Genomic DNA, 11059 nt, shown 5'->3' on the forward strand with positions numbered 1-11059 from the left:
AGTGCCAGAACAACCCCATTTAAGACAGCAAAACCATGACTGCCACAGCTGCAACTGTTAGAACAAGTTTACTTGCAAATCTCCACAACTTCATTGCCTCTGACATGCTGTCTGAATCCAAAGGAAACAGTTATTCTTTTGATAGAACAGCAATGTATCCTTCTAACTAAGGGCATTACCCTTGAGTAACAATTTTGCTTCATAGAGAGAGGTATAAGAACTTATAGCCCATATCTTTATGTCCATACAAATCAGAGTAGGCACTATTTCACCTTCCAAGTCAACAACAGTTGATCTCCTTGTATTCTTTGTTTCTCTTTCAAAGTCACCAGATCACTCCTCCTTGAATTTTGCCACCTTTGTACACTTTCACTTTGTAGCACAGAATGTTACTCAAATTAGTGCCAATCAGTTAACAAATACATGTAGTTAAGCTTACAATCAGAATAAAATCACCTTCTAATCCTTCCCTAAAAGGCATTTCAGTAACAGGAGAACACTTTTCTCAACTTATCTCAATCCTATCTGAATACACACTACACTCCTTGACAGATCCTCCACACATGAGGTTAAAGATGAACCTTCTATGCTATTTACATTTCCCACCTTCACTGATTATTGTATCTTATTACTCTGCTTACACTGGTAATTCTAGCTTACAGAGCTAAGTAGACAAGATCTCATTAATTCTGAGGTACAGTACTTGTTTTAAGTCATGGTGGCCCAGTACTTTTTTACCCATTTGAGTTTTGTCAACAGAAACAGATTCAACAAAAGATAACTCCATTGGACTCCATTTAAAAGGTTTGTTATACCACTCACTTTTGTTTCACCCAATGAATATATTTAATGTAACAGATCATGGGAAACGGAAGAAAAACACAGCAGAATATGCCACATCTTACTGCTGTTTTAATAAACATTTGATATATTTAATATTTACATACCAGTATGTAACAAGGTAACTAATAAAGCCTTCAAGTTTTAGAACTTTTCAGTAAGCTTTCAAGTTTTTTCTTTTCCCCTCCTTCACTTTAGGCCTAGAGGCTAATTCACAGACAATTCACAGATCTTTTCTGAAGATCAGAAAATGCCAACAGAACAGACAGCCTAATGAAGGTAATCACTACTAAATCAACCCTGCATTTGGGATTTTCAGGTTTGAATCTCCATCATTCCCTTTGAACAATTAAAAAAAAAAAAAAAAAAAAAGCCAAAAACAAAACAGAACTACCATGACCATAACATATCTGATATTTGTAGCCAACAAAAAATGAAAGCTTGTTTTTAAAAAACATATTCAAAAAAACCAGGTTCTTTGTTTTATTAGCTGAGCAGTAAGCACTGTAAAGGAAGATATTTATTGCCTGTCACCAAGAGAATCAGCAGTACAGACGTTAAGAAGTAACAGGCCTTCCTGAGAGTTCATGTGCAATCAGAAACAGTGTGATCAGCAGTCCTATCAGAGCTTGGGTTTTCAACTCAAAGCAGGACATAGTTCTCTCCCTTCAAATAAGTATCAGTCAGATTTGCTAAAGTTTTGTGTTGCTCTGGTGTTCACACATTTGGGCTCTGCTTCTTCCTCAAGTCTTTCTCCACTTCCAGCAGCAGGTCAGTCCACACACTTAGGCCACGGACTTGAAAGTCTCCATCTCGGGCCTTCAGGAGCTTCAGAGCTGCTTGGGTTTGCTCCCTGAGTTGCACAGATCCCTGACAGAGGCAGACAAAACGCTCCCTCAGCTCCTCCCAGCACAATTTAGCCTCCTCAGGACCACTTCTAACCCACCGTCCCTGCAGCGAGTCATACAGCAACTGACTTCCCCACTCAGCTAAAAGATCCAAATAACGCCTGCTTAACCGGGCATAGCGATCGGCTAGCGAGGCGAGCAGAGCGCCCGAGAGGAGCAGACAGCAGGCAGAAAACCGGTGCGGATCCTCCAGTAGCCAGGAAAGCAGGGGATCCGCAACGCTTCCAGCTTCTGCTCCACTCGCCGTGCTGTCCCCATTCCCCTGCAGCAGCAACAGCGCCTCCGCCACCACAGCGAAAGCCCGAGGCCGGGGGAGCTGCTCCAAGACAGGTCCAAGCCAGCCCAGGGCCGCCCCAGCTTCCCGCCCGTCCTCCCTCAGCCGGCACAGCAGCAGCCCCGCTTCCGCGCACACCCGCGGGCCCGGCTCGCTCGGGGATAGCGCGCAGCTCTCCAGAAGGCGGGAAGCGGCCTTCCTGCGGGCCAGCAGAACCAGGCGGCCCGGTTCGGGGCCAGCTTCCCCCTGCAGGAGGCGCTGCAGGAGGCGGCGGCAGGCGGTGGGCGGCAGAGCGCGGTTCTCTAGCAGCGCCAGGCCCAGTAGCTCCGAGCAGGCGCCCAGATGGCAGAAGGAGAGCGGGCTGCCCGTCTGGCCCCGCCGCAACCGCCGCCCCACAGCGTCCCGGAGACGGGGTCGGCCACGGAAGCGGTCGTGGAGGTGCTGGAAGTAGCGTGCCCAATCCAGAGCCCTGTCCAAGGTCGGGGGGTCCCAGTCCCGCACCTGGACAGAACGGGACACAGCAAACAACGCAGGCAACTCCGCCACCTGCCCCAGCACAGCCTCCATGGCGCCGCGGATTTGAGCGCAACTCCCGCCTCGCGCCCGGAACGAGAACCAATCCGAGCCAGCAGGGGCGGAGATTTGTAATTCTATTGGCTGAGCTGGACATCAATCCGCTGCAGATTGATTCCGTGTTAAAGGGGAACCTCGATTGGGCGGGAGGCAAATTACAACGTCAAAAAGGAAAAATGACGCGAGTAAATGAAACAAACAAACAAACCCTAAATTAAAAAGAATTTAAAAAAATACCGCAACACCTTTGATCCCTGAGTGATATTTACAGAAACAACTCACAAGCACAATGCATCCCAATATGGTGTATTTCCTATCTGCAGGAGGTGAAGTGCAAAGGACAGCCATAGTTACGCTCAGCCCTCACCACGTGCAGACAGCCTAGCTAATGGCCTCCTGCCCTATTAGCCCTACTCGCATGGCACCCAAACCACCAGGATGGCACTGCGGAGGAGAAAGGAGGCTGCCTCCCTGCTAAGGGAATGACAAACAGCAATCCTGTCCTCATGCACAGAAAGCTTCTAGATGTTTCTCCTCACAAACACCTCTGTTTCTCTCACAGACCCCTCACAGCAACCACAGTGTAACCGTGCCACAACTGTTTCCCTCACTCACTGCAAAACACATAACCCTCACTTCCCTACTGTGCACACACACACATAACACGTAACATACACGAGGCATTAAAACCAGCAGAACGCGGCCTACCTGTTGGATCAGCAGCCATGATGCACCTTCCTCGTGCTCCTCTCCCCCCAGCCTCATCCCCACCAGCACAGCCTCCAGAAGCTTCCACCAACACCAGGTGCTGCTGATGGCTCAGACAAGGGGTGGCTGTGTGGGGCTGGGGGCCCTCATTAGCAGAAACAGCTTTTCTCTAGGTTTTACTATGAGTTTTTCCCTGGCCGCACACACTAGTCTTAAAGGAAAGCGCTTGTTAGTAATTCATATATTTATAGAAGATAATATTTAAAAACAAAGCAGAAGCATAAAGAACGGCTTAGCTAATAGCCTAGTCAGGCCTTTGCTAGGACTAGCCAGGCTGGTGGTTCAGGAACCTTCTTTCTGAAATACCCTCAGAGAACTCTCACCTGTGTATCAGAAACTAATAAACATTTGATGAAGATAGAGCACGTGAATTTCAGGTAAATATTTGAACTAAATACAGAACTTGGGGGTTTTCTACTTAATGGAAGAGAGATGGAAACCTGATGTGGCTCAGTATAATTACTGCTTGGTAATTTTGTGTTTTGGTTAGGTTTGATGCAGCATTTCTTGAGCTAAGTGCTATGGCAAAAAGGAATAAAACAGTTTCAGTGTACTCCAGACCCAAATTCTATTTTAGTGAGGGATGTGTTTGGAGATGGTTACGTTTTGTGTCATAAAGAAATTTCCCTTCAGATCAGATATCTTTTCTCAGGTAATCTTTCATATTAATGTTTTTGTTTTTTCTCCTTTATTGGGTCTATATAACATGAATGTATCTTTATATCCCAGTTGAAAGAAATCAAATAATCACATTTGCAGCATCAGGAAACAGTCAAAAACAGGTTATGAAAATCTATTCAGACTAGAAAAAAAAACCACTAACACGGTATCTGGAATAATCTTACTTCTGAAGGGAGATGTGTGTTTGTGGCCTCTGTAGAACTGCCTGAAAAATGGAATTTTAGTTTTATGAGAAACCCTCACTATTCTACACCCAGTTCTGTCTCCAAATTTCAGCATTCTTTTTCTATTAGGACAATAGAGTTTTCCAGCTCTGTATGTGACACAATGGAAAACACAGTAATGATAGCAGAGCAGCAAGATCCTAGGCTATAGTAAGTGAAAATTTACTCAAAAGCAACAGCTACAAGCACAGAAGTAAAGGGAAGATGCTGTTTACTTTTGAAAAGCCTCAGTTATGCAGGGATCTCTAGCGGAATTCCTTCCCCTCCACTGCCAACGCATTATGAGGTCTATCTCCACCCCCTTCTTGGTACTCAGCTGTATTGCTTGCATCTGAGCTCCCCTGGATTGACCCTGCCTTCCCACCAGGTACTCAATCACTTGTTCAGGCTATGACTTAGCATTGTAGTTGCGTTCAGCCTGCACAAGTGAGGGAGCACAGTTGATGTATATAATAAAATGCGATTCTAAGATCTAGCACAGTTCTCCATAAGATAGTATCAGAAGATAAATTCAAGGAACAATAACAAAAAAAAAAAAAAAAAAAAAAAAAAAAAGTCAAGATAGCAGTGAGACAGTTATGATTAATGTACTTAAATTGTTATGCTATAGCAGCATGTAGAAGTATTAATTATTTCTCTGCTCGCTATAGAAGGAAATATTTTTCTACTACAGATCCTACATTATTTTTGAGAGTCTGATTGATGTATGTTCTGAAGTACTCCACTGCAAAGCTGGAACCTATTGATCTGTTGATGCTGGTACTATATAGTAATCAAATTGGAAAAGCTTGGTTTCTTTCCCACAGGTGAATTATTTTCCTCTAATTTGAAAAAGCTAACAAGTTAAACTTCTCTCCTGTGCTGAGGTTTGTTTTAGTGAAGTAGCATCTGGAATACCTTTCAGGCTCTCTATACCAACAACAAAATTATAAATTATAATGTCTTCTGTAGATACTATCTATCAATTTATTCTAAATTGGTTGCTACTCAGAAACAGTGCTCAGCAGCTTTTCAGAGGTTACTTGTAAAGGTCTGTATGCTGCTGAGCTGAGTTTTCTCAAGTGGAAGACCTGGGGGAAAATGAAGGGATGCTTAAAAAGTAAGCTTTACTCGACAGAGGAGGGGAAGTATAATGTGGAGTGATATTATGGAGGAGGAGGGGAAATGGTGGGGCTGTGCTAGATTAGGATATGGAAGATAGAGCAGGACAACATACATACTAGTATAGAATGTTGAGAAAATTTTCAGGTGCTGGGTGTGATCCTGCTCAGCATCAATCATTTTCAAAGAAAAACTGAAGTTGCACTTCTGGGTCTCACGTAAGTGATCACGTAAGATTAGTCTGCTTCTGCTGATGATTTTAGTGATTGCTACAGTAGTTCTCTCGTACTGATTTAGGCTATGTTTGGCTGCGTGCTTCATTCAGGATAAACTATGAAGTCTCCTTTTGTCTGACAAGAAATGAAATCCATTAAGATATCTTTAAGGAAATCTGTGTGTGAGACTACATGGGGCTTTCTTCAAAGGAGGTAGGGCAAATATACAACAGTAGTACTTGTCAACAGCTGTGAAAATTTATCACTTCACAGACTGAAAAGTAACCTTGTTTTTTCTGTTTTTAAGAAAGCAAACAAGTGAAACAACAAGCAGGCAAAAAAAAAAAAAAAAAAAGCAAAAAAGCAACACAAGACAGTAGAAAAGAAAATTGTAAGAAAAAAGGCATACTTTCTTACTACAGGCTCAAATACAGATTTAAAGTTGCAACACAGGAGGCTAAACTCTTCAGGTAGATGCATCTCACTAGAAGCTGTGATAATGTGAATAGGGGTTAGAGGTGGTTGTTTTTTAATATGAAGTTTATCCTTTAATGTCTAAAATGAGTGTTAAAATAAAAGCAGATTCTTGAGAATGTTTGTCTACTATTCTGTTAGGTTGCAGTAAACGTAGCTCTATGAGAGCTTGTGGTTGATAACACAACCACATGTATGATTTAAAAAAAAAAATATGTTGCTGAGCACTAAGAAAAGTGTCTATCTACTAGAGCATCAGTGGAGTACTTTCCACAGCTCCTTGCAAATGAACCCACATTTCCAGGGGACACTGAGGAAGTTTCAAAAGCCCTATACTTTGTGTGCACTGCATTGTTTTCTCTAAGCTGAAAAGTAAATGTTTAATGAGAAGGTTTTGTGAAACTAATCAGTTTCCTTACTCTGGTTATGGAGCCAGTAAAATTCACTCTGGCAGCAAATACCAGTTATGAAACAATATTGGTCAAGCCTTCAGCCAGAGGTCTGGAGGATGTTGTTATATTTATCTTCCTGTTGGAGCTCGTATTAGCTGTAATGTAGTTATACTGTTTCTCCTAAAAATAAAATGGAAAGGCAGTCTTTTTACTCCAGATACCTAGTCTTAGAAAAATCCAGAATGGTATTTTCTTAGATATGAGACTTAATTTTAAACTAAAGAAGTGATTGACTAAATTAAGATAGGTGAATGACATACATTTGTTGCACGAAGATACTTAAAAAAAAACAAAAAAAAAACAAAAAAAAACAACCAGAAGCAAACTGTGGAAAGGCTGTTTAGCTGCATAAGAATGCATGCTAGCCATCAGGTTGCACCAACCATTATACAGTAACCTGTGTATATTGATTGTGAGCTCACTGAGAGCACCTGCAGATTACCTTGCTATTTCTGTCACAATGTTTATGGAAATCTGAGCTTATGTACCTACAGCTGATAGAGCACACAACCCCTGCTGTAACTTCTGGTGAAGACCTTAGAGATGCTGTGGCAGTTCCAAAATCTAGCAAGGCTGTGATCAGCTTTTGAAATAAGAATGAGTGTGTGATCAAATTGTATAAGAAAGGCATTGAATGTTGCAATTTATAGACCAGTGTGAGCCTTAGTCTGTACAGATACATATATACCAGCAGGGGAATTTCCCCTGGAATCCTCTGCAGTATGGCAAGCCCTGCGTGTGTTGGCTGTAGTGCTTTGATGTATTAATTGAGAAGCCTGACTGGGATGTGTTAGATTTGAGTAACTGATGTCAGTGATTTAGAAGCACTTGTGTAATGCTCTGGAGCGTGGGAAGAAAATCCGTGCATTGAGAAAGTGTTGGGTCTAGCATAAATAACACTTCAATTAGGAACTATACCTGGTTATTCAAAAATAGAATTTTTAGGAAATTTATACAAATAAACAGACTAAACTTAGCCCTATTTCTTATTTAGGTGAGTCGGGACTATACCAGCAAAGCTAGTTAGTTACTTGTATGTAACCCTTCTGTATGCTGGAAATGGAAATCAGTGGTAAATTGTGCTACCTCTCCTGATTGCAAATAGTCAATTAGAAGTAGTGAGGAAAATACAGACACTACAGAAGCTCTCTCTTACTAGGTGAGACACAAGAGATGATTACTTGTGCCCTCCTAAACCTAATGCAGTTAAAGGTGTATTAGTGATTACTAGTTTTGCCTAAGGTAGTTTGAGATTTAGTTCAGAGTAAGGCCTTTGGTTTTGAGCATTCTCTCACTTCATTTGAGGAGTTCAGGTTGCTTCCAAAGTAGTCAGTACTGAAACAGAGCTCCTCCTAGCACCTCAACTGCCAGTGTTGAACTGAATGTTTAAAGGAAAGGTTTCCTCCACCCATCATGGTACTGATGCCACTTGGAGTAAATGGACTGCATTGATTATGCAAGGAGCTTGGATGGGGAACCTCAGTCGTCCAGGAATCCTAGAGAGGATTATGGACTGGCCTGATGGTAAAAAGTTTGGAACATCACCAGGAGAAGCTGTGTTGTGTGGTTCTTAAGAGGCCTCACCATGCAATAAACTACCAGAAAATGGAAAGAAATATGCCCTGTTCACAAATGGATTATGTCATCATAGTGGGGAAACATTGCAAATGGAAACGGAGCCCTACATGACAAGTTACACAAGTGGCTGAAGGTAAAGGAGGATCAAGCCAATTTGCAGAGGTAAAGGCTGTCCAACTGGCCTTAGATGCTGCTGAAAGGGAGAGGTGGTCAATGCTTTAACTTTAAACTGACTTATGGATGGTGGCAAATGCCTTATGGGGTTGGTTACAGCAGTGGGAACAAAAAAACTGGCAATGAAGAGGTAAACCTATTTGGGCTGCTGAACTGTGGAAAAACATTGCTGCCCGAACAAAAAATATGGTTGTAAAGGTGCGTCATGTAGATTCACATGTGCCTGAGAATTGGGTGACTGAAGAATGCGAAATAATCATTTGGTAGATTGAGCTGCCAGAATTGAGATGGCTCAAAAAGATTTGGACTGGCAAAACAAGTGTGAATTATTTGTAGCTTGGTAGGCCCATGAGATCTTGGGCCATCAAGGAAGAGATGCAACATATAAGTGGGCTGGAGACCAAGGGGTGTACTAAACTATTGATGCTATTGCACAAGCTATTTATGACTGAAACGTGCACCGTAATTAAACAAGCTGAGAGGATGAAACCTCTCTTGGGGTAAGGGCGATGGCAAAATATAAATACAGAGAGGCACGGCAGGTCAATTATATCACCTTGCCACAAACCTGCATTGGTAAGCGTTATGTGTTTACCATGGTGGAGGCAATCACTGGGTGGCTTGAAACATGTAGCACCCCATGCTACTGCCCAAAACACCATATTAGGTCTTGAGGAACAAGTCCTATGGCGACATTGCGCTCCAGAAAAAATTGAATCAGATAATGGGACTCATTTCAAAAATTCTCTTGTAAATGTTTGGGCCAAAGATCATGGCATTAAGTGGATTTATCATATCCCCTGTCATGCACCAGCTTCTGGTAAAATGCAATGATACAGTGGGTTGTTAAAAACTATGTTGAAAGCAATGTGTGGCTGAACATTTAAGCACTGAGAGAAGCATTTGGCAGAAGCCACCTGGTTGGTCAACACACAAGGATCTATCTACTGTGATGGTCCTGTCAGCTGCCTACACACTGGCAAGAGGGGTAAAGTCCCTGTAGTACATGTAAAGTGCACGTTGGGAAAAGCTGTTTGAGTCCTTCTAGCTTCTGGAAAGGGCAAATGTTTCTGTGGAATTGTTTCTGCTCAGGAACCTGGTTCCACTTGGTGAGTGATGCAGAAAGATGGGGATGTTCAATGTGTACTACAAGGGAAATTGATGTTAGGGGAGCGCAGTCAGTAATTCCATGTATAGATATGTATACAGATATGTGTAGTGCATTTTAATTATTGCTTGTTTGTATAAATGTATATATATTAACCATGATGTAGTGATGCGGATGCTGTCATGGACACTGATGGATCTAGAGATAACTGCGTGGAACTTATAGAAGTTTCAGTTGCTATTTGTTGTAGCAGAGATTTTCACAGATCATAGCATGTGCTGATTAGAGTAGTTCTCTATAGTTCCCTTTTCTAGTCTTTTTCTCCTTGAAGCTAAGAAAGATGCTAATTGATTGTTAACTATTTTTCTTATAGGATTGGTTGTACATATTCAGCCTTTTCAGGCACTCGGAACCCTTTCCATCCCTGCCTTGTCCCCAACATCACACAGCTCTTTCAGTGTACTTACTAAGAAGTCTTAAGGAGCTATCTGTTTCAGAGGGCTTCTTTTTAGAATCCCCTAAAAATACCAGTTCTCTAAAGCTTGAGGCATATATCACTGACTGCTGTACCTAACGGTTTGTAGTTTGGATATATCGTGCTGTGGTACTTGTATGGAGTCAAGCATATGAGGACTAAGCTAAGTCTAGTATTACTGTTACTAGGTTTAGTATCTCAATGAAATCTCTTTAACGGAACAAAAGCCTGTGCACTTAAGAATTGGAGCTGAAAAATTCTTTCCTACCTGTATATTCTATGTGTTTCCATGACAGTTAAATTGCTGTCATTCACAAGAGTATAGGGAGATCTTATAAACACGCTTTCTCGTTGGAATTGGTCTTATTTTTCACTTAGAAATACATATAAAACTCAATGTAAGGCAACTATGTATAGAGCTATTTCTATATGTGCCTAGGTCCTAATAACATAAGTTACTTGGATTTTTCATTACACTTTCATTACAGCAGTATCCTGAGAACACCTTAAGTAATCAAATAGACACAAGTTCTTAAGATACTGTACAGAACCATGAAGAAGCAGTATTGGCCTGTGTGTGCGGAGGTAGACGAATTAACACACACATGCACATGCTGGGTAGGCATTCCTCCTTCTAAGCAGAAAGGCTTTTAAATATCTGTTGTTTCCATTTTCATGTCTCCAAAGCTTTTATGTGAATTTTTCCAGCACATTTCTCATTATTCTCTCAACCTTTCCTCTGCTGCATGGCTGCAGTTTCCAGACACATAACCTGAAATGTCCTGGGAGAATTTACCTAAAAACAATAAAGCCAAGGAAATGGAAACCACAGAATATATACATGGTTCTTTTTTCAGGCTTTGCTAAGAAGCTCATTGGTTAATATTTACAAAGGAATTCAACTTTCCATATTAACATCCTCTTCCCTGTTAAGCAAATGTGAGAGAGTGGAATGGTAAGAATCATCACTAAAGTGGACACTCTAGGTTGGGATGTTATGTGTTAATTTCATTAATGATTCAAAGATTTTACTTTTTTCCATCCCAGTAGTTCAAGAATAATATACCATGGTAAAAAAAAAATGGCTAAATTAAGTGCTAATGTGAAACTTTGAAGGGAATTGTCTTTCTATTTAAGAAAATTGTCTTGGTTGATTATCTACAGAAATAGAATGAAATACTTTTTTCTGTTACCTGTGCATAAAGCATACTCTG

At 41.5% G+C, this 11059-nt stretch overlaps 1 protein-coding gene across 1 annotated transcript; it reads right to left on the bottom strand.

Annotated features, from left to right (window-relative positions):
- Positions 1 to 890: 890 nt before the first annotated feature.
- FANCF (FA complementation group F) lies at positions 891 to 2692 on the bottom strand. Its single transcript, XM_042837212.1, is given in 2 exon segments — positions 891 to 2599; positions 2601 to 2692. Coding segments are annotated over 2 exon segments (1134 nt in total). The 3' UTR covers positions 891 to 1557.
- Between the last annotated feature and the right edge of the window lie 8367 nt (positions 2693 to 11059).

Source organism: Centrocercus urophasianus, unplaced genomic scaffold, assembly GCF_019232065.1.
Source record: "Centrocercus urophasianus isolate 14NV4802_14NV808 unplaced genomic scaffold, USGS_Curo_1.0 seq_7, whole genome shotgun sequence".
NCBI classification, from domain to species: Eukaryota; Metazoa; Chordata; class Aves; order Galliformes; family Phasianidae; genus Centrocercus; species Centrocercus urophasianus.